Source organism: Hylobates moloch, unplaced genomic scaffold (assembly GCF_009828535.3).
Source record: "Hylobates moloch isolate HMO894 unplaced genomic scaffold, HMol_V3 SCAFFOLD_12, whole genome shotgun sequence".
NCBI lineage: Eukaryota > Metazoa > Chordata > Mammalia > Primates > Hylobatidae > Hylobates > Hylobates moloch.
Genome location: NW_026652287.1, coordinates 7,509,520 through 7,536,378, shown reverse-complemented (window position 1 = coordinate 7,536,378; position 26,859 = coordinate 7,509,520). Strand labels below are relative to the sequence as shown.

The window sequence follows — 26,859 nt, the reverse complement described above, 5'->3', positions numbered from 1 at the left end:
GGTCTCGATCTCCTGACCTCGTGATCCACCTGCCTCAGCCTTCCAAAGTGCTGGGATTACAGGCATGAGCCACCACGCCCAGCAGTAGTTGTTTTTTTTTTTTTTTTTTTGAGACGGAGTCTCGCTCTCTCACCCAGGCTGGAGTGCAGTGGCGCGATCTTGGCTCGCTGCAAGCTCCGCCTCCCGGGTTCACACCATTCTCCTGCCTCAGTCTCTCCCAGTAGCTGGTACTACAGGCGCCCGCCACCACGCCTGGCTAATTTTTTGGTACTTTTAGTAGAGACGGGGTTTCACTGTGGTCTTGATCTCCTGGCCTCCTGATCCGCCTGCCTCGGTCTCCCAAAGTGCTGGGATTACAAGCATGAGCCACCGCGCCCGGCCAGCAGTAGTTTTTTAAACTATTAGGAGTTTCATTCTTTCTTTTTCTTTGAGACTGAGTCTCACTTTGTCACCCAGGCTGGAGTGCAGTGGCGCGATCTTGGCTCACAGCAAGCTCCGCCTCCCGGGTTCCCGCCATTCTCCTGCCTCAGCCTCCCCAGCAGCTGGGACTACGGGTGCACGCTGCCATGCCTGGCTAATTTTTGTATTTTTAGTAGAGACGGGGTTTCACCGTGTTAGCCAGGATGGTCTCGAGCTCCTGACCCTGTGATCCGCCCGCCTTGGCCTCCCAAGTGCGGGGATTACCGGCATGAGCCACTGCGCCCGGCTGGAGTTTTGTTATTTTTTTAACCTACAGTTTAGAAAAACTTTTCAACTCCTTACACTGTGAATCAATCAATATCTGGAAAAAGGGAGTCCTACCGTTCAAAGTCGAATTTATTGTCTCTTTGGGGCAAACCATTTTGAAATGTTGATTTTTTGGGACTTTGACAATAAAAATCAAGGTTCCAGCACTCCAAGGAAGGAAGTAAAGGCTGAAACCCCCAAAAGTTGTGGGCAAGGGGCAGGTGGTCCCAGAGCTTGCTCTCCTGGTTTCCGTGTGTCTGGGCAGAGCCTGACGTGTTGGGCGGCATCTTTGTCTTCAGGATCTCTCATTGAGTAGGTGCTTAATGAATGTTTGTGGAACACATACGTTACTGGGGATGGTTGTTTTCCGTTGGCATTAATCACTATTTTCAGTTTCTAGCCTTAGGCCAGTTCAGAGTTCAGTCCATAAAATGATTTAAAAAATGCTCTGGACCAATGAGTGAGCTGGCTTCCCAGGAAGCAGAATCGCTTTTGCTGATTTGTGGCGTAGTCTCGTGTGTGTGCATCTTGGTTTCTTGTCATTCTCTATAGATTGTGGACACATCGAAAGGAATCGCAGATGTCCCCGAGTGGTTCAAAGGCAGTCGGCTCAACTATGCAGAAAACCTCCTGCGGCACAAAGAGAATGACAGAGTTGCCCTTTACGTTGCAAGTAAGTCCTGATGGCGAGACGTGGGGTTTCCTCTGTGGAAGTTCTAGATGGTGCATGCATGTGGTGCCACATATTTGGAGAGATAGGATTTCCAAACCATATGTTGGCACCTTTATGACGTAATTAAGATTTCTGTTGACTTTATTTTTGCTGGGGAGGGGAAAGGGCCAGTGTGTGGTCATGTTTTATGGGCAAAATGGAGATGCTCAGTATTAAGTAACTAGCTTGTGTCACACAGAAAGTTAGTGATGGAACTATAACTAGAATCTCTTCCCATTGGCTTTTCCTTTTAAAATAAAGTTGAGGCTGGGCGCAGAGGCCGGGTGTGGTGGCCCAGGCTGGAGTGCATTGGTTTGATCATGGATGGCTCACTGCAGCCTCAATCTCCCAGGCTCAAGCAATCCTCCCACCTCAGCTTCCTGAGTAGCTGGGACTCGGGACTATGCACACCACTATGCATGGCTGATTTTCTTTCTTTCTTTTTCTTTTTTTTTTTTTTAAGTAGAGACAGGGTCTTGCTATGTTGCCTAGGCAGGTCTTGAAATCTTGGGCTCAAGCAGTCCTCTCATCTTGGTTTCCCAGAGTGTTGGGAATTCAGACATGAGCCACTGCACCTGGCCCCTGTGCAGCTTTTAAAAATTTATTATTATTATTTTTAAATTGTATGTTCCACTTTGGGAGGCCGAGGTGGGCGGAGCATGAGGTCAGGAGATCGAGACCATCCTGGCTAACACGGTGAAACCCCGTCTCTACTAAAAATACAAAAAATTAGCTGGGCGTGGTGGCGGGCGACTGTAGTCCCAGCTACTCCGGAGGCTGAGGCAGGAGAATGGCGGGAACCCGGAGGTGGAGCTTGCAGTGAGCTGAAATTGCACCACTGCACTCCAGCCTGGGCGACAGAGCGAGACTCTGTCTCAAAAAAAAAAAATAGTATGTTCAGCAAGAGTTTATTGGACACTCATTGTGTCCAAGACATCTTGTAATGTAAGACTCAGAAAGAAACTGAAGTCGTGTTCTGCCTCCAGAATATTACATTCTAATCATGGAAATAAGGCCAACATACACAGAAACAGTTGATAATCTATATTAAATGCCAAATTGAGTCTCCGAGTTGGCAATTTTTTTTTTTTGTGATGGAATCTTCCTCTGTTGCCAAGGCTGGAATGCAGTGATCTCAGTTTGCTGCAACCTCTGCCTCCTGAGTTCAGGTGATTCTCCTGCCTCAGCCTCCCAAGTAGCTGGGATTACAGGCGAGCACCACCATGGCTGGCTAATTTTTGTAGTTTTAGTAGAGGTGGGGTTTCCCCATGTTGGCCAGGCTGGTCTCGAACTCCTGACCTCAGGCAATTCCCCCCGCCTTGGCCTCCTAAAGTGCTGGGATTACAGGCGTGAGCCACCATGCCCGGCCCGAGTTGGCAATTTTTATTAGAAGCCAGAGAAAGATTAATTCACCGTGGATAAAATACTCATCAGAAACTTCACTCACTCCCTAGATCAGCACAAGAAACCAAACCAGTGGAAACAGGCAGTGAGTGGCCCTGCCCAGGCTACAGAGCAGGGCCTCCCTTCTGCCATTGTGGGAAGGACCAGCAGCCCCTGTGCAGTTGTTAAAGATCATGGCAGTCCAGTTCCCACTGAGACTTACTGGGACACATCATCCAGGGCTGGGGCCCAGGCTTCCATGTGTTTTCAAAGCCCATGGGCACTTCTGGTGCACATTCCTGGTGAAGAGCCATGGAGCGAAGTCTCGCCGTACCATTTGGGGCTGGTCAGTGTTCCATTGCTGTTTTCCTTGGTTCTCGGCCTGGACACGGTCAGGGCAGAGTAGATAGGTGGTCTGGGGTCAGGGCTCTGACTGGCTCTCCCTTGCCCTTTGCGTGCCCACCTGTCTGTTCATCCATTCGTTCCTCAGATCTGTATTAAATGCCTCCTTAGGGCTGGGTGCAGTGGCTCACGCCTGTAATCCCAGCACTTTGGGAGGCCGAGGCGGGCAGATCACCTGAAGTCAGGAGTTTGAGACCAGCCTGTCCAGCATAGTGAAACCCATTTCTACTAAAAATACAAAAAATTAGCCAGGCATGGTGGTGGGCGCCCGTAATCCCAGCTACTTGGGAGGCTGAGGCAGGAGAATTGCTTGAACCCGAGAGGCGGAGGTTGCAGTGAGCCGAGATTGCACCATTGCCCTCCATCCTGGGCGATAGAGCGAGACTCCGTCCCCCAAAAAAAAAAAAAAAAATGCCTCCTCTGCAAGGTGCCGGGAAGACAGCGTTGAATGGGATAGACAAGCTCCCTGCCCTGGGAGAGGCTGATGTTCTGGGGGGAAAGCGTGGTGGTTTAACAATAAGTAAGAAAGCATATGCTTGGAAGAATAAGTAAAGCATCATGATGGGAAAGGGATGATGGGGTGGGGTGCAGGGCTGTTTTAGACAGGGCTTCCAGGGAAAGCCCATTTGGAGGAGTCGACGGAACTTGAAGAAGCCTTCCTCTGGCTGACCCCTGTACCTGGAATCTCCTCCCCACACCTCTGCAGAAGTCATGTTCCCAGGCACAGGGAACAGCCAGAAGAAGACCCTGGGCTGGAGGAGGCTCTGTGGCTGTGGGGAACAGCCAGGAAGGCTGAGCTGGGGGGCCTCGGTGGTGGGTCCAGGAGTGTGGGGAGGTGTGAGAGGGAGTAGGCCGTCGTCAGGGTTCTGAGCAAGGGCTGGGTGATCCCGTGGTGACCTGGCTGCTGGGTGGAGAACGGGAAGGGATTGCCTCATGGGAAAGGAGACTTAGGGGACTGCTCTGTGCTCCATCTCTGCGTCCCCAGGGTCACCCCTCTGACAGGGTCTCACTCTATTGCCTAGGCTGGAGTGCAGTGGCACGATGGTGGCTCACTGCAGCCTCGACTTCCCAGGCTCAAGCGATCCTCCCACCTCAGCCTCCTGAGTAGCTGGGATCACAGGCATGCACTACTGTGTCCGGCTAATTTTTTTTAAAGTTTTTTTGTAGAAATGAAGTTTTGCCATGTTGCTCAGGCTGGTCTCGAACTCCTGGGCTCAAGCAATCCACCTGCTTTGGCCTCCCAAAGTGCTGGAATTACAGGCATGAGCCACCGCGTCCAGCCAGCTCTTTTCTTCCAATTGGCATATAATTCATATACCACAGAAATACCCTTTTAAGGCACGCAGCTCAGTGGTTTTTAGCATTTTTCAAGAGGTTATGCAGCCACCACCCCTAATTCCAGAACATTTCCATTTTCCAAAAGGAAACCCCATACCAATTAGCAGTCACTCTCTGTTCCTGCCTCCCCCAGCTCCTGGCACCCATCTCTCTGCTTTCTTTCCTGGGTTTCCCTGTTCTGGACATTTTGTATAATTGGATCATACGATATGTGGCCTTTTATGATTGGCTGCTTTCGCTCAGCACAGTGTTACCAAGGTTCATCCACATTGTAGCATGGATCAGTACTTCATTCCTTTTATGTCCTAATAATCTCCCACAGTACAGACAGAGCACATGCCATTGATCACTAAGAGGCTCCTATGAGACTGGCCTGCCCCAGGCACTGCAGTGCATGTGGGAACCTCCCTAGGGTGCCAACCCAGTCACCTCTTTCGTAATCCTGAGAAGGAGAACGAGAACGCTGCGTCTCTTTTCTTTTCCTGGTCCCTTTAAATGTGTGTGCCTTAAGCCAATGTCTCAGACACTTCATGAGGTCCTGGTTTCTCCTGGAAACTGGGAACGGTCAAATGTGAATCCTTAAAAAAAACCCCAAAAACCCAAAACTAAAAATCTAAACCCAAAACTAAAAAACTAAAAATATGCTTGATTCCGAGTGATGAAATAAGCCAGTCTTCCCAGAACTTGTAATACAGGTGTCTGGGTGGAGACTGAACTGGGTGGGGTGTCTCTCTCTCTCTCTCTCTCTCTCTCTGTCTCTCTGAGTTATATACAGTATTGGCTGAACCCAGCCAGTTGCCTTTTATTTTTTTAAACCCAGCCCTGTCTTGAGGGTGGGTTAAGGAGGTAGGGTTATAATTCTGTGTCTGTTTCACACCCCCTACCCCTTTACCTTAGCCTCTCTCCTCTTCACTCCCACCATCTCTTCTCTTTTCAATATTTGAGCCCCCCTCCTTTTTTTAAAATTATTTATTATTTATTTATTTATTTAGAGATGGAGTCTTGCTCTGTCATCCAGACTTGAGTGCAGTGGCTCGATCTTGGCTCACTGCAAGCTCCGCCTCTTGGGTTCACGCCATTCTCCTGCCTTAGCCTCCCGAGTAGCTGGGACTACAGACGCCTGCCACCACGCCTGGCTAATTTTTTGTATTTTTAGTAGAGACGGGGTTTCACCGTGTTAGCCAGGATGGTCTCGATCTCCTGACCTCATGAGCCACCCGCCTCGGCCTCCCAAAGTGCTGGGATTACAGGTGGGAGCCACCGTGCCTGCCCTTTTTATTTTATTTTATTTTGAGATGGAGTCTCACTCTGTCACCCAGGCTGGAGTGCAGTGTCGTGATCACGGTTCACTGCAATTTCCACCTCCCCAGTTCAAGCCATCCTTCCACCTCAGCCTCCCGCGTAGCTAGGGTTGCACACGTGCGCCACCACACTGGCTAATTTTTGTATTTTTAGTAGAGATGAGGTTTCTCACCATGTTGGCCAGGCTGGTCTCGAACTCCTGACCTCAAGTGATCCGCCTGCCTCAGCCTCTGAAAGTGTTGGGATTACAGGCGTGAACCACCATGCCTGGCAGAGTCCCTTCTTTTAATGAGCAGTTCCCTTCCTTATAATTGCAGTGGGAATAAGGACCCTCATGCCACTGATCACAGTTAGTTTACAAATCGCATCCCTTACTTAAGCAGGGGCCCGAGCAGCCGATTATTGGCTTGGGGGCTTTAAGATCATTGTGTTTCGTTTTCTGCATATTTTCCTGACTTGTTCCTTACCCAGCTGGGTGCAGGTGCTCACGGAGCTCTGCTTCATGCTCACTCAGGCGTTCTCAGCAGAACTCATCTCTCCTATGGGTAATTCTCATCGAGGCCATGTGGTGCCCTGTTTAAAAAAATACATATATGTGCACAATTGCTTTCATGCTCCAGCGAGTGGAGCAAACATGCATTAGTGCATCCGTGTTGAGATTGTTAGAACAGCTGCCTGCGCAGCACATTTTGCTTTTGAAGAGTAGCTATCAGCTTACCGAGTGTTTTCACGTGATAGAAAGTTTTCTGGGCTGGGGATGTGGGAGAGGTAACGAAAAGGCTACCCCAGGGCAGCAAGGAAAGGATGAAGGGCAGACGCATACAACTCTAGGCAAATAGGGAAAGAAAAACGAGTTTTTTGTTTTTTTTTTTTTTGAGATGGAGTTTCACTCTTGTTGCCCAGGCTGGAGTGCAATGGCATCATCTTGGCTCACTGCAGCCTCCGCCTCGTGGGTTCAAGATATTCTTCTGCCTCAGCCTCCCAAGTAGCTGGGATTACAGGCACGTGCCAGCATGCCTAGCTAATTTTTGTATTTTTAGTAGAGAGGGGTTCCACCATATTGGCCAGGCTTGTCTTGAACTCCTGACCTCAAGTGATTCACCCGCCACCCAAAGTGCTGAGATTATAGGCATGAGCCACTGTGTCCAGCCTGATTTTTTTTTTTTTTTTTTTTTTGAGACAGGGTCTTGATCTGTTGCCCAGACTGGAGTGCAGCAGTGCAGTCACGACTCACTGCAGCCTTGACCTCCTGGGCTCAAGCAAGTTTACCACCTCAGCCTCCCACGTAACTGGGACCACAGGTACTTAACCACTGTGCCTGGCTCTTTCCTTTTTTTTTTTTTTTTTTAAGAGATGGGGTCAAGGCCGGGTGCGGTGGCTCACGCCTGTAATCCCAGCACTTTGGGAGGCTGAGGCGGGCGGATCACGAGGTCAGGAGATCGAGACCATCCTGGCTAACACAGTGAAACCCCATCTCTACTAAAAATACAAAAAATTAGCTGGGCGTGGTGGCGGGCGCCTGTAGTCCCAGCTACTTGGGAGGCTGAGGCAGGAGAATGGCGTGAACCCGGGAGGCGGAGCTTGCAGTGAGCCGAGATTGTGCCATTGCATTCCAGCCTAGGGGACAGAGTGAGACTAAAAAAAAAGAGATGGGGTCTCCCCATGTTGCCTAGGCTGGTCTGGAACTCCTGGGCTAAAGTGATCCTCCCATCTCAGCCTCCCAAAGTGCTGGGATTACAGGTGTGAGCTATAATACCTGGCTGGAAAAAGCCAGATTTATGCCAAAGGGAAATTAGGATGTTTATTCACTTTCTAAAAGAGATAATTTGCCAGCGTGGTGGCTCACACCTCTAATCCCAGCACTTTGGGAGGCTGAGGTGGGTGGATCACAAGGTCAGGAGTTCAAGACCGGCCTGGCCAACATGAGGAAAGCCCATCTCTACTAAAAATACAAAAATTAGCTTGGTGTGGTGGCGGGTGCCTGTAGTACCAGCTATTCGGGAGGCTGAGGCAGGAGAATCGCTTGAACCTGGGAGGCAGAGGTTGCAGTGAGCTGAGATGGTGCCACTGCACTCCAGCATGGGCGATAGAGCGAGACTCTGTCTCAAACACACACACACACACACACACACACAAAGAGAATTCATATTATAGAACTGAAAAGCGATGACCAATCAGGAGCAAAATATTTGCATCAAGGGTCATGGTCAAAAGGGTAACTTCTATACTGTAGAAATTATCTTCAAATCATTTTCCTGTACCTTCACAACACTGAGTCTTACTTGTGTTAGTTGTCTTTCCATGTCATAGATTACCTGAAAGCCATAGCTTAGAACAAACATTTCTTACCTCCCAGTTTCTGTGGGTTACAAATCCAGCAGTGTCTTAGCTGGGTGATCATCACTCATCAAGTTGCAGTGAGTATGTTGGCAGGGGCTGCAGGCATCTGAAGGCTCGACTGAGGCTAGAGGAACCACATCTAAGATGGTGTGCTCACAAGGCTGTTGGTGGGAGGCCTCGTTCCTCCTTGTGTGGGCTGTCTCCTCCGGAGGCTGCCTCAGTGATCTCACAGCATGGCCGCTGGCATCCCCTGGAGTGAGCCAGATGGGAACCGCAGTGTATCTTATGACCACAGCTCAGAAGTCATTGTCATTTCCACAGTAACCCATCGATTCCCCAAGTCAGGTGTGAATACCAGCGGGCAGGGGTCACTAGGGGGCTGTTGTGGAGGCTGGCTACACACTGTCCCTTCCCATTTGTACAGTCTGTTAGGCGAAAATTGGTATCTTCCTGTTTTAACATACATTTCTTTGATAACTAGGGTGGTTGATCATTTTATTTTTTTATTTTTTTCTGCACTATCAAAGTTTTTGACAGTGAGCTTGTGTCACTTTTAATCTTCTAAAAAATTATACTACTGAGCAATAAAATAAGTGAATTTTTTTTTTTAAGACGGAGTCTTTCTCTGTCCCCCAGGCTGGAGTGCAGTGGTGCGATCTCGGCTCACTGCAAGCTCTGCCTCCCGGGTTCACGCCATTCTCCTGCCTCAGCCTCCCGAGTAGCTGGGACTACAGGCGCCCGCCACCACGCCCGGCTAATTTTTTTGTATTTTTTTTTAGTAGAGACGGGGTTTCACCGTGTTAGTCGGGATGGTCTCGATCTCCTGACCTTGTGATCCGCCCGCCTCGGCCTCCCAAAGTGCTGGGATTACAGGCTTGAGCCACCGCGCCCGGCCACAAAATAAGTGAATTTTTTTGTTTGTTTTTTTGTTTTTGTTTTTTTGAGACAGAGTCTCACTCGGTTGCCGAGGCTGGAGTGCAGTGGCACCATGTTGGCTCACTGCAACCTCCGTCTCCTGGGTTCAAGCAATTCTCCTGCGTCAGCCACCCGAGTAGCTGCGATTACAGGTGTCCACCACCACGCCTGGCTAATTTTTATATTTTTAATAGAGACGGGGTTTCACCACGTTGGCCAGGCTGGTCTTGAACTCCTGACCTCAGGTGATCCACCCACCTCAACCTCCCAAAGTGCTGGGATTACAGGCGTGAGCCACCGCGCCCGGCCTAGAAGTGAATTATTGATGCATGCAATAACTTAAGTGAATTTTAGTGGCATTGCACCAAATGAAAAATGCCAATCTTAAAAGGTCACCTTCTGGCTGGGTGCGGTGGCTCGCGCCTGTAATCTCAGCATATTGGGAGTTCGAGGTGGGTGGATTACCTGAGGTCAGGAGTTTGAGATTAGCCTGACCAACATGGTGAAACCCTGTCTCTACTAAAAATACAAAAATTAGGTGCAGGTGCCTGTAATCCCAGCTAATTGGGAGGCTGAGGCAGGAGAATTGCTTGAACCTGGGAGGTGGAGGGTGCAGTGAGCTGAGATCGCACCACTACACACCAGCCTAGGCAACAGAGCAAGACTCCGTCTCAAAAAAAAAAAAAAAAAAGGATCACTTTCTATATTTCATGTAACATTTTTCCCTCCGTCCCTCACTTCCTCCCCTCCTTTCCTTCTTTCCTTTCCTTTCTTTCCTTCCCTTTCATTCTTTTCTTTCTTTTTGACAGGGTCTCACTCTGTTGCTCAGGCTGGAGTGCAGTGGTACGAACATAGGTCACTGCAGCCTTAAACCTCTGGGCTCAAGTGATCGTCCCATCTCAGCCTCCCAAGTAGCTAGGGCTACAGGTATACACCACCACGCCTGGCTAGTTTTTACATTTTTTTTTTTTTTCCAAGACAGGGTCTCACTCTGTTGCCCAGGCTGGAGTGCAGTGGTGTGATCTCAGCTCACGGCAGCCTCAACCTTCTGAGCTCAGGTGATCCTCCCACGTCAGTATCCCGAGTAGATAGGACTATAGGTGTGCACCACCATGCTTGGCTAGTTTTTTAAAAAATTTTTTGTAGAGACGAGGTTTTACCATGTTGTTCAGGCTGGTCTCGAACTCCTGAACTCAAGCAACCTGCCCACCTTGGCCTCCCACAGTACTGGCATTACAGGCATGAGCCACCCTGCCTAGCCTTAGTTTTAACATTTTTTGTTAAATGTTAAGATAGTGAGATAGAGTCTCACTATCTTACACAGGCTGGTCTTGAACTCCTAACCTCACGTGATCTTCCTGCCTTAACCTCTCAAAGAACAGGGATGATAGACATGAACTACTTCTCTCAGCCTATATAACATTCTTGAAATGGCAGAATTATAGAGCTAGAGTATATGTAAGTGATTGCCTGGGGTGGGGGTGGTGTAGGGGTCAGGGATGACTGTAAAGGGGCAACAGGAGGGAAGGGTTTGGGGTGGTAGAAATGTCCTATATCTCAATTGTAGTGGTTGCAGGAAATTCCGTAAGGTGACAGAGAACCGCACATGCATGTTGCATCCACGTCTGTTTCCTGGAACCACGCACATGCACATTGCATCCACGTCTGTTTCATGGAACCACATACGTGCACATTGCATCCACGTCTTTCATGGAACCATACACATGCACATTGCATCCACGTCTGTTTCCCGGAACCACACACGTGCACATTGCATCCATGTCTGTTTCGTGGAACCACACACGTGCACGTTGCATCCACGTCTGTTTCGTGGAACCACACGTGCACATTGCATCCACGTCTGTTTCATAGAACCATACACATGCATATTGCATCCACGTCTGTTTCGTGGAACCACACACGTGCACATTGCATCCATGTCTGTTTCGTGGAACCACACACGTGCACGTTGCATCCACGTCTGTTTCGTGGAACCATGCACGTGCATATTGCATCCATGTCTGTTTCGTGGAACTACACACGTGCACATTGCATCCATGTCTGTTTCGTGGAACCACACACGTGCACGTGCATCCACATCTGTTTCGTGGAACCACGCACGTGCACGTTGCATCCACGTCTGTTTCGTGGAACCACACACATGCACGTTGCATCCACGTCTGTTTCGTGGAATCACGCACATGTACATCGCGTCCACGTCTGTTTTGTGGAACCACACACATGCATGTTGCATCCATTTATGTTTCCTGTCTTTGCTGGTGTACTCTGGTTATGGAGGATGTAACCACTGGGGAAGCAGGGTGAGGGGGACATGGGACCTCTCTGTACTTTCTTTGAAACTTCTTGTGAATCTGTAATTAAAAAAGAACCCCACAATTATAATAAAAGGATTCTTCAGTTAATAAAAGCATTCCCAGTAGAAAATCTTATTTATTTATTTATTTTGAGACAGGTTCTTGCACTGTTGCTCAGGCTGGAGGTCAGTGGTGTGGGCATGGCTCACGTGATCCTTCGCCTCAGCCTCCCTAGTAGCTGGGACTACAGATGCGTGCCACTATGCCTGGCTAATGTTTACGTTTTTGGTAGAGATGGAGGTCTCAGTCTGTTGTCAGGGCTGGTCTTGAACTCTTGGGCTCAAGCAATCCTCCCACCTCAGCCTCCCAAAGTGCTGAGATCATAGGCATGAGCCCCTGCACATGGCCTAATAGAGAATATTTATGCAGCACATGTTGTTAGTGTATTTGCTCGGCTGACTCTCACAGCCTTTCTTCTGCGTGATGTTAAGTTGACCTGTATTTTGCTTGTATTCCCTGCGTCTGTTTTCCCTGGGTGTAGATTAATAACCTGCATTGAAACAGGTGGGATTTTTCATTCAGTGTCTGGCTTGCAACTTTTCTTTTTGCAGTGGTCTGTGTGCAATTTACCCTTTTTCTCTTCCCAGGGGAAGGCAAAGAGGAAATTGTGAAGGTGACTTTTGAAGAGCTGAGGCAAGAAGTGGCTTTGTTTGCAGCAGCAATGAGGAAAATGGGTGTGAAGAAAGGAGATCGGGTCGTTGGTAAGCATTTTGGGTGCTGGTGATGGTTTGAGGGAGGAGACCAAGCTAGAATGTGTGGCGTGAAGGTCAAGACGACTTTCAAATAAGGTGGAGTCGTGTCATATTACATGGAACCTTGTGGGACTTGGACTCTACATGCAAGGCAAAAAAAGACCAAGGAAAATTGCTGAAAGAATATGCCGCTCTGCAAAGGCAGGAATTTGCTTTGCTTTGTTCCTTGCTTTGTCCTGAAACAATTCCAGGAACATCAAGGGAGTGCATTCAATATGGGCTTGCTGGAGGAATAAGGCACATTCAATATGGGCTTGCTGGAGGGATGAAGACGCATTCAATATGGGCTTGCTGGAGGGATGAAGACGCATTCAATATGGCTTGCTGGAGGGATGAAGACGCATTCAATATGGGCTTGCTGGAGGGATGAAGATGCATTCAATATGGGCTTGCTGGAGGGATGAAGACGCATTCAATATGGGCTTGCTGGAGGAATGAAGGCACATTTAGGAGTTAGCCCTGCAGTGGGGCAGGGCAGGAAAGGGCAGTCCCGGCAGCAGAAACGGCCTGTGAAAGGCCTGGAGGCTGCTGGAGGCAGCAAGCAGGAGGCCACAGGCCTGGAGGCAGCGAGCAGGAGGCGTCTACACGGGCATTAGGAACTCTGTGGGGTGGAACATGGAGGGCAGGAGGTGGGGCAGGTGCCCAGGTCTGATCCCAAAGGCCTCGTCCACCTTCTTCCGCTCTGCCTAGAGTTTCCTGAGGTGCTGGTCCGTTCTGACTGCCCTTCCCCCCTTGAGCCATAAAGCAAGGGAAGTAGGACCGAAGAGCAGGCCCCATTTGGGGATTGTTCTGGAAGGAGCAGGGGCTGGAATCTGTAGACCTTGAGGCGTGGCTTGTCATCCCGCTCTGGACCGGGGCCTGCCTTTGTTCCCTGGGATAGCAACTGAGGATTTCCATAAGAACTACTTAGGTATTTTTCTTACAATTTTCCTTTCACCTTGACTTGTGGAAAAAATGTAAAGGCCTGTGCATGGACCTGTTCTTTACCCCAAACAACTTGTTAGTTAATTGAGATGCAGTTAGGTGTGTACATGGGGATGAGCAGGTGCAGACGAAGGAGATTTATCTTCCAGTGCAGCCCTGGTGGTCGGGGCTCCCGACCTCCCTCCCTTTCCCCTCCGTGTCATGGGACAAGGACCACAGGGGGCAGGTGGCAGGAAAAGCCGCTGGGGAGGGGCTTGGGCTTTGGAGCCTTGGTGTTTGGCATGGGTGTGCCTCTCCCTAGGGAACTTACTGCAAATTGCCGTTCAGCTTGTTTGCAAAGAGGCAGGAGGAGCTGGGTGGCCTTGTCGTCTATAAGTGCAGTAAGCGGCTGGACCAAGAATCCTGTGCGCCAGGCCCCCGTATCCTGCCCCGCCTCCCCCTTGAGTAACAGGACTGGGCATGGAGTCAGTGCTCAGCATTTGGTAGCTGACTAGAAAGGAATCCAGCGATGGGCATGCCGGCTGCCTCCTGTCTCAGCCCTTGGCGGCCTGTTCTCCTTCGGCCTATCCTCAGGGTTCACCCTGGTTCATCGGGATTGCCGCTCAAACGTTACCTCCTCAGAGGCCGTTCCTGGTTAGCCTTCGAAAAATGCATCCCACTCTTCCTGCACCTGCTTTCATCATAGTCCTCGTGGCTCACCTGAACCTGCAGGGATCTTGGTGTGTTTGTGCGCATGTGTCCTCGGTACTAGAGGGCAGGGGCTTCGTTTTCTCCTCACTGCTGTATCTTCATAGAGAGCGCCTGGCACCCAGCAGCATCTAAGAATTGTTTATGGAATGAATGACTATGGGTATTGGGCTGATCATCAGAGCAGGCTTTTTTTTTTTTCTTTGTGAGACAGGGTCTCACTCTGTTGTCCAGGCTGGACTGCAGTGGCGTGATCATGGCTCACTGCAGCCTCGAACTCCTGGGCTCAAGGAATCCTCCCACCTCAGCCTCCTGAGTAGCTGAGACTACAGGCACATGCCACCATGGCTGGCTAATTTTGGTATTTGCGGTAGAGACAGGGTCTCACTGTGTTGTCCAGGCTGGTCTCAAATTTCTGGGCTCAAGAGATCCTCCTGCCGTGGCCTCTATAGTGTTGGGATTACAGGCATGAGCCACTTCGTCTAGTCACAGATGCAGTTTTGAGGCTGAAACCTCACTTTTTGGGTGGTTCTTGGTCGTCTGATTTAATCTGTACACTTTTAAGGTCTTGCAAAGAATGCAAAATATTCTATCTCCAGTTTTTTTCTTCCCTCCCAATTCTCATTTAAAAAAATCTTCTTTTGGCCGGGCGCGGTGGCTCACGCTTGTAATCCCAGCACTTTGGGAGGCCGAGGTGGACGGATCACGAGGTCAGGAGATCGAGACCACGGTGAAACCCCATCTCTAAAAATACAAAAAATTAGCCGGGCGTGGTGGCGGGCGCCTGTAGTCCCAGCTACTCGGAGAGGCTAAGGCAGGAGAATGGCGTGAACCCGGGAGGCGGAGCTTGCAGTGAGCCGAGATCGCGGCACTGCACTCCAGCCTGGGCGACAGAGCCAGGCTCCGCCTCAAAAAAAAAAAAAAAAATCTTCTTTTGAAGCAAACATTTCTGAGTGAAGGAGAGACAAAACAGGTTACATTGGGGACAGCCAAGGTTCCTCTGAGCTATGCTTTCTTTGAGGAGACTCCTGGCCCCGATGCCCTGGACCCTTTAGAGTTGAGCTGGTCCCTTGTGCCCCAGCCATTTTGTGGGTCTCAGTTGGATACCGATTTGACCTGATCACAGTTACTAGGATTTGGGACTTTGAGTTTTCCAGAAAACACTAGAAAATGATTCTGCGGATTAAATGGGGTTGGATGCTTTAGAGTCTTCAAAAGATGGAGTTAAAGCTGTGCCTAGCTCTGTTTTCCTTTGTCTGTGAAGTGGTCCCCAGGGTTGGTGTCTGATGTGCCATGGGAGAAGGGCCAGCTCCTCCTCACTTGTCAGCCACATGGAGTCAGCTGGTTAAGCAGCCTCCCCTGGGCACCGAGTCCTGCCCTGCCCCTGGGGGTGACAGTGTTGAGATGCTTCAGTTTACACTCATAGCCAAGTCTCATCTTTGCTGCAAACTCAGCAAACACCAACCATCTGCCAGATGTGGGTGGAACCCCATGGTGGTGTGATCCCTGCCCCTTGGATGCTTATGGCCCAGCAGGGGAGTTGCATGTGAATCTAGACAAACAGAAATACCCACTGCAGCGGGGAGAAGGAGGGAAAAAGGGAGCCAGCTGACCAGGGACCCCTGGGGGCGCACCTGGGCAGCTGCACCTTGCTCTGATGAGGCCTTGGCCGTGACCCTTCGTATTGCGACTGCCTTCTGTCCTACTGTACAGATCCTTTCCTCTGGAATGTGTAGAGTGATCTGGTTAATTGATCATAGTCTCTGTGGCCATGAGGATTCCCTGCCTCTGTTGTCATGAAAGCCAGCCTGCTAGGAGATGGAGGGCCTGAGGACCTCTGTGCCTTGTAGGCTTGAATATGGCTCTTGACAGTACTGCTTGTGTTCTTCATTCCCTCTCCTCTCTATCCCTCCAACCAACCATCCACCAGTCCACCTGTCTGTGCAGCCATCCATCAACCCATCGATCTGCCCGTCCATCTATCCATCCTTCTCTCCACCTACCCATCCATCCATCCATTCATCTGTCCTCCACCCATCATCTACCCATTCATCCATCCATCTTCCATTTATCATCCCTCATCCATCATTCATCATCCATTCAACTATCCATCCAACTGTCTATACATTCTTCTACCTACCCATTCACCCATCATCCATCTCTCCATCCATTTATCTATCCTCCATCTGTCATCCGTCCATTCATTCATCCATCCATCCTCCATTCATCATCCCTCATCCATCATCCATCCATCCATCTGCCAGCCATCTGTCCTTTATTCTTTGCTTCCACCTATCTATCCATCCATCTGCCAGCCAGCAAATATCTGAGGACCCTTGATGTGCAGGGCATGGTAAAAGGCATTTGGTAAAGCAAAGAACAAGACAGGCAAAGTCCCAGCCCTCATGTGAGAACCAGATACTAAACAGCCAGTTACACAGGTGATTATTCATTTGCAGTTATGCTAAGTTTGGTGAAGGAGAAATACAGTGTGCTTTGCAGGTAACTAGTTGGGGGACCTGAGTTCACCAGGTTGGGGGCAAGACGGCCTTGGAGAAGGCTGCTCTGAGGAAGTTTCATTTGAGTGAAGAGCTACAGGATGAGTGCACACTGAGTGGAGACTGCTGGTGTGCGTGGACGAGTGTTCAGCAGGTCAGACAGCTGTGCAAAGGCAGGAGGCAATTAGGACAACTGAGGAGTCGGAAGAAGGCTGCTGTGACCAGATCCCAGGAAGGGAGGGGGAGCAGAGGGAGGAGAGGCCACGGGGTCACTGTCATCAGAGCATGGAGAATGGATTGCAGGGGGATGGTGGGGAGTGGACAGGCTGGCAGCAGGCGATTCAGCTGGGTGGGGGCTGTTGGTCAGGATCCGCAGGCAGTTCAAGGCCAGCCCCCTTCCCACTCTGACCCTGGCTCTCAGAGGAACCTTCTGGACATCTGCTACCTCCCATACACCCTGAACCCAAGGCTTCTTCCTGTGTTTTCTCCGCAGGTTATTTACCCAACAGTGAGCATGCTGTCGAGGCGATGTTGGCTGCAGCAAGCATTGGCGCCATCTGGAGCTCCACGTCCCCGGACTTCGGTGTGAATGTGAGTCTGGGTCTGTGACAGAGGGGGCACCCCTTGCCCTGTGAGCATCCTGGGCAGGGGCTGCATGAGCTGAATTCCCAGGGGAGCCGGACAGCAGTGTGAGCCCAGCGGGAGGAGGTGGTATTGCAGCCGCCTCTATGGGGAAAGAAGCCAGAAGGACTTGCGTCTGGTTCTTCTTTCAAGCAGTCCTGACGTTCCCCTGCTCCTCGCCGTGTTCATCGAAGACGTGGGCAGGTGGCGTATGCAGCAGCCAGTGTTGTTAAGGTCTGGTAAGGTCGAGCCCTGTCTTCCTTACCTGGGATTTAGTGACCACGTGAGGTTTGCGAAGTGTGTGTCCTCTGAGGACAGTTCTCTAGATTTTTGTTCTCAAAGTCCTGCCTGCAGAAATTCCCCGGGACCTCCTTGTGTTGGTTTCTGCTGTTACCAGCCCCTTCCTCTGGACCCGTGCTGTGTGGGTGTGCACCCCGGGAGGGTGGCCTCTCTGTCCCCAGACTGCCCCAGAGTGTGTCCAGCTGCCCAGAGTGGCCCAGGCAGGGCCGGAAGCATGTGCTGATCCCCACTGGGGCCCCCCAGCCTATAGGTCTCTCCACGGGGCAAATGAAGCAGCCACAGAGTGGGTCTTCCTGGGGTCCCCACTCCCCAGCCAGGGCCCTCTCCTGGCTGCAGAGCCTTGGGGCGTCAGGGACCTTCAGGAGCTGTGAGACCCTGTTACAGGACATGCAGCATTCGTGTCCCTGACCTTTCCTCCTGGTGCCAGCTGCCTCTGTTCTGGGCCGGGCCCTGTGCCGTGCGTCAGTCAGCAGCACTAGCTGCAGGTGTGGGCGCTGGCCCTTTAAAACCCAGTGCCCGGAGTAGGTGTCTGTGCTTGTCCACAGGTGAGGCTTTTGGGTATGAGCTTAGAAATCATGTCCACTTAGAGGCTTGCTTTTTCAGTACGGTTTTGGAGGAGGAGGGTCCTTTCTCTACACCGTGGGAGGAGAGATCAGACACAGGCCTGGAGAAGTGAGACTGGCCGGCCATGCATCAGGCCACAGCACCAGCTGGGCTGATGACGGAGCCCTGCTGGGTTCAGGGAGGGTGTGGCCACCCTGTAGGTCTGTACTGTGTGGCTGGATGGCTGTGCCCTGCCTTCTGGAACTTTCCTGTGTTCTTTTCCCAGGCCATCTCACCCCAGGACCTCCCCAGGTCAGCAGGGACTGACCTGAGACAGAAACTCAACCTGTGGCCTCTCCTGTCCCTAGGGCCCTCTGTGGGAGCTGCCTGGGCTGCTGGGGCCAATGGTGTCCTTGTGGGAGGGTCTGGAGGGGTGGGGTTCCTGGACACTCAGACCCCTCAGCTGACCTTGAGCCAGGCTGTCCAGGGCAGAGGGAAGGGCCCCAGGGCGAGACGGCAGAATGGCAGGGTGTGCTCAAGGCCGGGCAGGCTGGCTGCCTCTGCTCCATGCGGCTTCCTTGATCAGTGTCCTTGGGCAAGCGCCCTGGTGTCCCCAGAGGGAGAACGGCAGCAATGTTAGTGCAACTGCAGGGAGCCCGTGCAGACGGCAGGAGCCACTTTTGTGTGGAGCTGGGGACAGGGTGTGACCCCCCAGGCCAGCCCAGTAAGTGTTAGCTACTGTTTTAACTAGTTGGGAGATGGGTGTGTTTTGAGTTAGATTATGACTAACCTTTTGTAAACGGGTTGTGAGAGGCTGGGAGAGCCGTGTGTGGCAGGGGAGTGATCATGGCCTCCCAGGGCTGGAGTGTAGCCCCCTCCCCCTGGAGAGGTGATGTCAGAGCTCCTGGAATCTGCCTTTGGTGGTTCGTCTTAGGCCAGGGGCTGGAGAGAGGGAGAGCCTCTGACTCTGCATGGCTGCAGTGGCAGGGCTGGACCCCAGCCTGTCTCACAGCGGCATCCAGCCTCTCTGGATCATTGTCCTGTGCAGGTCACTCCCCGCTGACTCCAGTCCGGCAGGATCTGCCCATCCTGGCAGGACCCAGGAGGGATGCATGGCTCTGTAGCAAACGTGGTGTCTGGGACACTGCTTCCTGGCCGGGGTTGGTCCAGGGTTTTCTGGAATCACAGCCTCCCCGAGCCGCCTCTGGAGCAGGAAGTGCTGGCCGAGCTGCTGGGTGCACTAGATGGCAGCATGGCTCTGCTCGCCCCGTGGCTCCTGCAGCTTCTGGGAAGTGAATAGTCCCAGGCCCTGCGGCTACGTCTCAGGTCAGAAAACAGGGCCACCTGCCCTCCTGCTGAGACGCTTCTCTCTATCCCTCATTTTGCTAGTGTCTGAGGTATAGACTCCATCTTGCCAGAGACGGGGGTGTGTATGACGCGTGTTACTCGCACTCGAACCGAGATCTAGCCGGTTGGCAGGGAGTCTGTCGGCATTTGGTGGCTTCATGGCAGGCATTATTGGGCAGCACTCCTGGCCGCATGCACCCAGCGTGGGAGGCCCTGCGTGGATGCCATGTTCACAGCGCTTGGTCCCACAGACACCTGGACACCCGCTGTCAGAGCTGAGTAAGGACCTGGCACAGGTCAACTGCGCCAAAGCCTCTGTTCACCCTCCGTTTACCATCCTTGTTCAGGGGCTAAAACTAACAGGGATGAATTCCTGGAGTTGCTGATGAGGTGGGGCTGGAACTGAGCCAAGGCTGATGGGTTCTGGGCTCGTGGACAGTTCCCTGCATCGGTTTGCAGATCTCTACTTAAAAAAGAGGTCCCGTTTTTAATTTCCAGCATCACTGTGTTAAACTTCAGATGGTGCCCCGTTTTCAGTAAGGGGCGCTCTTCAGAAACTGCAATGAAACGTGAATGTCTTCCCTTTGAAATCATGTTTTCTCTTGCTTTGAAATTATATTTCTTTGAATCTCAGAGAATATTGTAAAGGGAAATTGCCACTCTCCTACAAATCCTGCGTTGACTTCTGGTCTCTGTTGATGGAGTCACATCGTTAGACTTGTGGGTTCACACGCCTTCCACTGAGAGCTCCTCGGCTGGCTGCGCTGGGTGCTGAAGGGACCCTCTCTGCTGCAGAGCCACAGACCGCAGTGGGCTGTCCAGGGAGTGCTGGGGCATCCATCTTTACTCGATGACACTGGGGGAACGCGTTTCTGGCCTCCGTCACTCCCCTGTGCTTTACTTCTACCCATTCCGGGCTCTCTCCCACCGCTGCCCCCCTCCTTCTGCCCGTCCTCTGCTGGCTGCCTGGGCATCTCAGCTTGCCTTACTAATGCTTTTGGTCTCGGAGGGCATCGCCAGGTTGGGGAAGTGCTCTGTTCTCAGGGTTCCCAACCTTTCCAGCCCCAGCAAGATCTCTAGGTCCTAAGTCTTTAGATGGCTTTGGGTTTTTTGTTTCGCTGTTTACCTTTGAGCCTTTGCCATTTTCAGAGATGTCAGGGAAGGCCACCCTCTGATCCCTGCACACCAGAGAGCCCAGCCTGTAGCCTGCAGGCCTCGTCCTCCTGAAGTGCAATCAGGTGGCCGTGTGTGTGTGTGTGTGTAAATAGGACAGCCATTCTCGCTCGCTCTGGGTGGCTGTCAGCATGATTCAACACCGGCTGTTCGTTTCAATGCTTGATTGGTTGCTAAGCACTGTATTCAGGTCAGACACATGTTCATAGGTGTGTTTGTTTTGTTGCAACGTGAAAGCCATCCTCGAGCAGCTCTCCTGGGCCAGGACAGGCTGACAGCTGGTTTTGGATGCTCGAGATCTTGATCCCTGCTGGTCCAGCCAGGAAAACTTCAGCTGTGTCAGAGGACCCCTGAGTCTTTTCATGGGGCTAGGGGCCAGACCTCTGATTCAGAAACACTTGTCTTGTAGCCTGATCACTGTCACTGTGCCTGGGGTCCTGTGGTATTTGAGCCCCAGATCACTGGCAGTCTCAGTCCTTTCACCCTGAGATCCTGGTCACCCTGTACTGGGCTGGTTCTCTGAGATCCCAGTTTCCTTGTGGAAATTCTACTGCCCTCTGGGACTCTCCCAGGCTGGCTCCCTCTGTTTCTTCCCTGGCCTCAGGCTTCCTGGCAGGTCTTCCTCTGGGCCCCACTCTACCTGCCCCTGGGTGTTGATCTCTATGTCCTCTGTTCAGAACAGCCTCTTCTCCCTCCCGCCTACTCTGTGGGACCTGCTTATTCTTGATGCCGGGCTTAGGAGATGCTGTCTTCAGCAGCTTTCTGGGTTTCCTCCTCTTCCTGATTCAGTCTGCTGCAGTATCTCAGCACCCGAATCTGTTCTGCTGTTTTGATTTTCTGTTCCATGTATGGTATTAGTTTTTTCTGCATGGAGCCAGCACAGTGGTGAGGAGCACTACCACCCACATCAGACAAGCCAGGCTGCAGCCCAGCCATGCCTCTGGCCAGTTGTGAGGCTTCGGGCAAGTCACTCACCCCGTTCCTGCCTTATCAGGGATAGGGAGTGGATACTATTGCCCCTCTTTTTTTTTTTTTTTTTTTTTTTGAGACAGAGTCTCACTCTGTCTCCCAGGCTGGAGTGCAGTGGCGCAATCTCGGCTCACTGCAAGCTCTGCCTCCTGGGTTCACACCATTCTCCTGCCTTAGCCTCCCAAGTAGCTGGGACTACAGGCGCCCGCTACCATGTCTGGCTAATTTTTTGTATTTTTAGTAGAGACGGGGTTTCACCGTGTTAGCCAGGATGGTGGCGATCTCCTGACCTCGTGATCCGACCGCCTTGGCCTCCCAAAGTGCTGGGATTACAGGCATGAGCCACTGTGCCCGGCCTTATTGCCCCTCTCTTAAGGCTGTGAAGGGCAGTAAGTGCCTCTAATGAGCTCAGACTGGGGCCTGGCACATAGTAAGGATTCAGTAAATGCTCAATATGTTTTACTGGCAATCATTTCTTCCCCACTAAACCAAGAACTCTCGGTCCATCTTAGAATCCTGGGCACAGAGAGGGCGCCAGTGTAGACATGCCATTCGGGGTTTGTGTGTTCGCCACAGCCAAGGTCTGGACAGGCCCCTTACCTGTGGGTGAGGGAGCTTGGGTGTCAGGAGTGTTGGGACTCACTTTGCATAAGGGATGGCTGGGGCTGGAGGGAGCCAGGTGCAGGGGTACCTTGTCCAGGGCCATGTGGCCAGGAAAGGGAGGAGTAAGGACCATGGCCTTAGAGTAGGTTGAATGTGTTACCTTGATATTTGCATAGAGACAGCGTCAGAAGTAAACAGAGGGACACCCAAGTCCCAGCAGGACCTGAAAGAGTCTGAGAAATCGCTGTGCATGCACTTGGTTAAGTGGACGTGGTGTCTTTCCAGGAAGGGCAGGCACTTGCTCTTGGGGGGTGCATCTGGGCACTGAGAATGAGGAAGAGAGGCTCACCTGGCTGGGGGTGAGCTTCTGTTTGGATGCCTTGTTCCAGTGCCAGTGCCCAGGCGCTGGTCTAGGGGGTGGAGGCTTCTCTCCCGGATGCTTCTGTCCCGGTCTCCTGCCCATCAGAGGTGGCTGGGGTGGAGGAAGGGGTGGCATTCTCAGTCCAGGAGGGTTTGGTGCCAGGAAGGGCCATTTCTGGACATTATCTTCTTCTGATGATTTTGGGCAGGGTGTATGTTAGCATCAGACCCAAGGAGGGCCAGCCCTGGTGGCCTGTGGAGTAAATGCTGGTGAGACCAGGGTGCCACCTGCCTGCAGACTCGGCCTGTTGCTGCTGGACTCCTGGGGGGCACCATTTTGGGGCTTTCTGCAGCCACCTCTGTGTAGCAGTTTAGAGTAGAAGAAGAAGTAGTAGGAAATAGTCTTTGTCCACCAAGGGCGTCACTGAGGAAGGGGTACCGGGGGTACCCTTGAAATGGAGGAGGGAGGAGGTAGACGGTGACCGAAGGCCTGATGTCCTGAGGCCAGGGGCCAAGTCCCTGTCACCTGCATGTCCCATGCACTTTTTTTAAACTGATGCTGAAGTTGGCCAATGTTTTACTTAATGGTTTTACTTAAAAAAAAAAAAAAAAAAAAAAAAAAGGTGCGTTGGGGCGGCTCCCAGGCCATCTCTGTAATGTCACAGTCATTCCCTTGTCCCCCACCTGCCCGCCATGAGCTTTGCTGAGGGGCAGAGAAGTGGCGGGAGTAGAGAGAGGCTTGGCTGGGTCTGTGCCTCCTCCCGTGCCTTCCGCAGTGGTCAAGGTGTTCAGCTGGAGGAAGAACCCTCGTTCCTGTCATGACTGTGCGTCCTGAGAGCACTTCCAGCCTTCCTTCCCCCTGTCCAGTCAGCACTGGCGGGGCTGCCAGAAGTTCTCAAGACTCAGGGAGCCCCAGATGAGCTCACAAGTCCCCAGGGGGAGCCCCATCTCAGTAACCCCCGCCACTATACCCCTGCCAAACCAGGAGCTCGGGCTGTGCCCCACACCTTTTCACTCCCTTCCCTACTGTTGGCTGTTCTTGCCGCCTCTCCACTGTCCTTCATATGTTTGATTGAGCGGTTCCTCGTTTCCTCCGTGACCCCGGCTAGGCACTGCCATCTCCCACGCGTGCCATCGCAGTAGCTTCAGACCAGTCTCGTTTCTGCTTCTCTCCACTGTACACCTTTTTTATCTTTTTCTTTGCTTTCTTTTTTAACTTTCATCACCTTTCTACTATCCAGTATACACCCTTTAACAAGTGGATCCGAACCAGTGTTTGTTTCTATCTCTCTCCCAGATTAAATATTCTTCAGAGGGCTGGGCTGGGTATCTTACACCTGTAATCCCAGCACTTTGGGAGGCTGAGGCGGATGGATCACTTGAGTGCCAGAGTTTGAGACCAGCCTGGGCAACATGGCGAAACTCCATCTCTACAAAAAAGAAATAAATTAGCTGGGTGTGGTGGTGCACAGCCTGATCCTCAGCCTGGGAGGTTGAGTCTGAGTGAGCTGTGATCTGTCTGCTGTACTCTAGCCTGGGTGACAGGGCAAAACCCTGTCTTAAAAAAAAAAAAATCCTTTAGTGACTTTCTGATTTTATTTTGTTCTGTTTTTCTCATTTACCTTTTTTTTTTTTTTTTTTTTCTGAGACAGAGTCTTAGTCTGTCACCCAGGCTGGAGTACAGTGGTGTGATCTCAGCTCACTGCAACCTCTGCCTCCCAGGTTCAAGTCATTCTTCTGCCTCAGCCTTCCAAGTAGCTGAGACTATAGGCGTGTGCCACCACGCCTGGCCAATTTTTGTATTTTTAGTAGAGATGGGGTTTCACCATGTTGGCCAGGCTGGTCTTGAACTCCTGATCCTCAAGTGATCCACCCGCCTTGGCCTCCCAGTGTTGGGTTTACAGGCGTGAGCCACCGCTCCTGGCCCTCATTACCTTTTCAAACTGTATTGCTGGGGTTTAACACCACTATTTATTTTGCTGGATTGAGTTATATGTGGCCACCTTGCCTAACTTTGATTTGTTCTAGTGGTTTTTCTGGTGACTTTCACAGATTTTGTGTGCAGCTGTTCCCATTGTGTGCAGGGGGCAAACTGTTTCTAGTTCCCACCCCGGGACATAGGTGGGGGTGTTCAGCACAGGTGCAGGTGGGCTGGGGGAGGGTGTCTTGCATGTTCTTTTCTCATTGGATATCTCATCTTTTACCAAGTGCGGTATGTGCCGTCAGGTGTTTGCCAGATACCTTTTGTCAGTGAGAAAGTTTCCTTCAGTTTCCAGCTGATTAAAGCATGGGTGGAAAGCATGTTACCTTTTATCAGAAGCTTCCAAGATAATCAGGCCATTTCGCCCTCCGTTAGCCTGTTGCTGTAGTCAATAACATTGGTCTGTAGTCTCTCTCTCTTTTGGTTTGTGTGTTTCCTGTTTTTCTCTGCCTTCTGTAATGGCTTACACAGAAGGGATGCTGTAGCTTACAGAGACTTGGTGGTGCTCGCCTGCAGAGCTGCCCACCCTGGTGTCCCTGAAGGAGGTAGACCTTTGTCACTTCAGCTGTGGTGCTGCTTTTTGAATAAATTTTGGTAATTTATATTTTCTTGAGAAGTCATCCATTCTATCTGGATTTCAAAACCTATTAAACATTGTTTTCTGGCTCATGAATCTTTTATTCTGTAGTCAAGTGTGATTTCTAATTTTGAGAGGCCGCATGCTTCAGCTTCGTCATTTGCAATATGAGGGTGATAAGGGCACCCATGTCCAAGGTTATTCTGAGCAGTAAATGAGCAAATATCGGTCCAGTGCTTAGGGCAGCACCTGACACAGTAAGTGTTCTGCAAGGAGCAGCTGGAAATGTTAGGTTTCCTTGTTTGTTTGTTTGTTTGAGATGGAGTCTCGCTCTATCAACTAGGCCGCATGATCTCAGCTCACTGCAACCTCTACCTCCCCAGCTCAAGCGATTCTCCTGCCTCAGCCTCCCGAGTAGCTGGGATTATAGGCATGGGCCACCGTATCTGGCTGATTTTGTATTTTTAGTAGAGACGGGGTTTCTCAATTTTGGTTAGGCTGGTCTCAAACTCCTGACCTCAAGTGATCTGCCCACCTCGGCCTCCCAAAGTGCTGGGATTACAGGCGTGAGCCACTGTGCCCGGCTGAAATGCTAGTTTTTTTCTTGATCAGATTTTTCAAGAAGCTTACTTTTATTTTATTTTATTTTAAGACAGGGTCTTTCTCTGTTGCCCAGGCTGGAGTACAGTGGTGCGAACATAGTTCACTGCAGCCTCGAGCTCCTGGGCTTAAGTAATCCTTCCCCACTCAGCCTCCCACATAGCTGGGATTACAGGTGCCCTGCTAATTCAATAAAAAAATTTTTTTGTAGCTGTCCAAGCTCGTCTCCCAAAGTGTTGGGATTACAGGCGCGAGCCACCATGCCTGCTAAGAAGCTTATGTTATTGGTTGTTTTGGAAAAATGATTTTTGGTTTTGTTGGTCAAGTCCATCATTAGTTTTTCCTTATGGCTTCAATTCCTTCTCTTTTTCTTTCCCTGGCTACCTAATTTTGAGTGTAGTTTACTGAAAACATTGGAAATGGAAAACAATAACATTTGCAATTGTTTTCCTGTTGTGTTTCTGATAGATCGTATGTTCCGGGGAGTGGGAACCCTGTCTGTCTGGTTCCCTGGCATGGTGCCTGGCACCTAGCACATGGAATAAACAAATGCTTTCTACTCCCTACTCTTCTCTGTTAATTCAGCTTCTAGTTTGGGAAATTGGACAGTGTTGAGTAAACTCTCAGTCCTAGAACTCTTAGCACAGAGATTCTCAAATTTTATCACACCTCAGGATCATCTGAACGGCTGGTGAGAACAGATTGCTGGGTGCCTTGCAGAGTTTCCGATTCATTAGGTCTGGGGCCCCAGGTGAGGCTGACTGGCTGCCCGGGGGACCGACCACACTTTGAGCTGCCCAGCCTCCCTCCCCCAACACTCTGCCCCTTAGAGTCCCTCAGAGTCAGCGCTTCTGCTTCCCTGCTAAGAGTCACCTGGGAGTTCTGAAAACAAATGCCCGCCGCTCCTGACCCGTTAATTAGTTATCCTAATGAGCTTAATTAACTTAATAGTCCCACCGCAGGTGGTGCTACCAGGCAGCCAGGGTGGAGAGCCCTGTCCTGTGAAGTCCCTACTCAGAGGTTCTGGGGCCACTGTATGTGCCCTGGGGGTAGCCCCAGGTGTTGGTCTTAAACTGCTTGCATCAGGCTCATGTGCGAGGGAATAGCAGCCATCTGGGCGATGCCTACCCATGTTTGCGGATGGCAGTCTCTTAACACAGTGTAACCTTGAGGATGGCTAGGAGGGAAGTGAATAGAAGCCTTGTCTGAGAGTGCTTTAATCTGTTACTAACATTAATAGTCTGTTAATAATTAATAATCTGGACTAACACTCAGGGAGTGTCAGTGAATGTTATGAGTTCCAAGAACAAGCCCATGGGCCGGGCGCGGTGGCTCACGCTTGTAATCCCAGCACTTTGGGAGGCCGAGGCGGGCGGATCACGAGGTCAGGAGATCGAGACCACGGTGAAACCCCGTCTCTACTAAAAATAC

The 26,859-nt window shown here is 51.2% G+C and overlaps 1 protein-coding gene across 4 annotated transcripts in view; it reads left to right on the top strand.

Annotated features, from left to right (window-relative positions):
* The window catches only part of AACS (acetoacetyl-CoA synthetase), an 80,564-nt gene that overhangs the window by 10,128 nt on the left and 43,577 nt on the right, over nucleotides 1-26,859 (top strand). For all 4 annotated transcript variants that reach the window (XM_032168293.2, XM_058426047.1, XM_058426046.1 and 1 more), the window contains 3 exons: nucleotides 1,279-1,399; nucleotides 12,081-12,194; nucleotides 16,848-16,945. In XM_032168293.2, coding sequence (XP_032024184.1) covers nucleotides 1,279-1,399; nucleotides 12,081-12,194; nucleotides 16,848-16,945 — 333 coding nt within the window. The remainder of the gene's footprint in view (nucleotides 1-1,278; nucleotides 1,400-12,080; nucleotides 12,195-16,847; nucleotides 16,946-26,859) is intronic.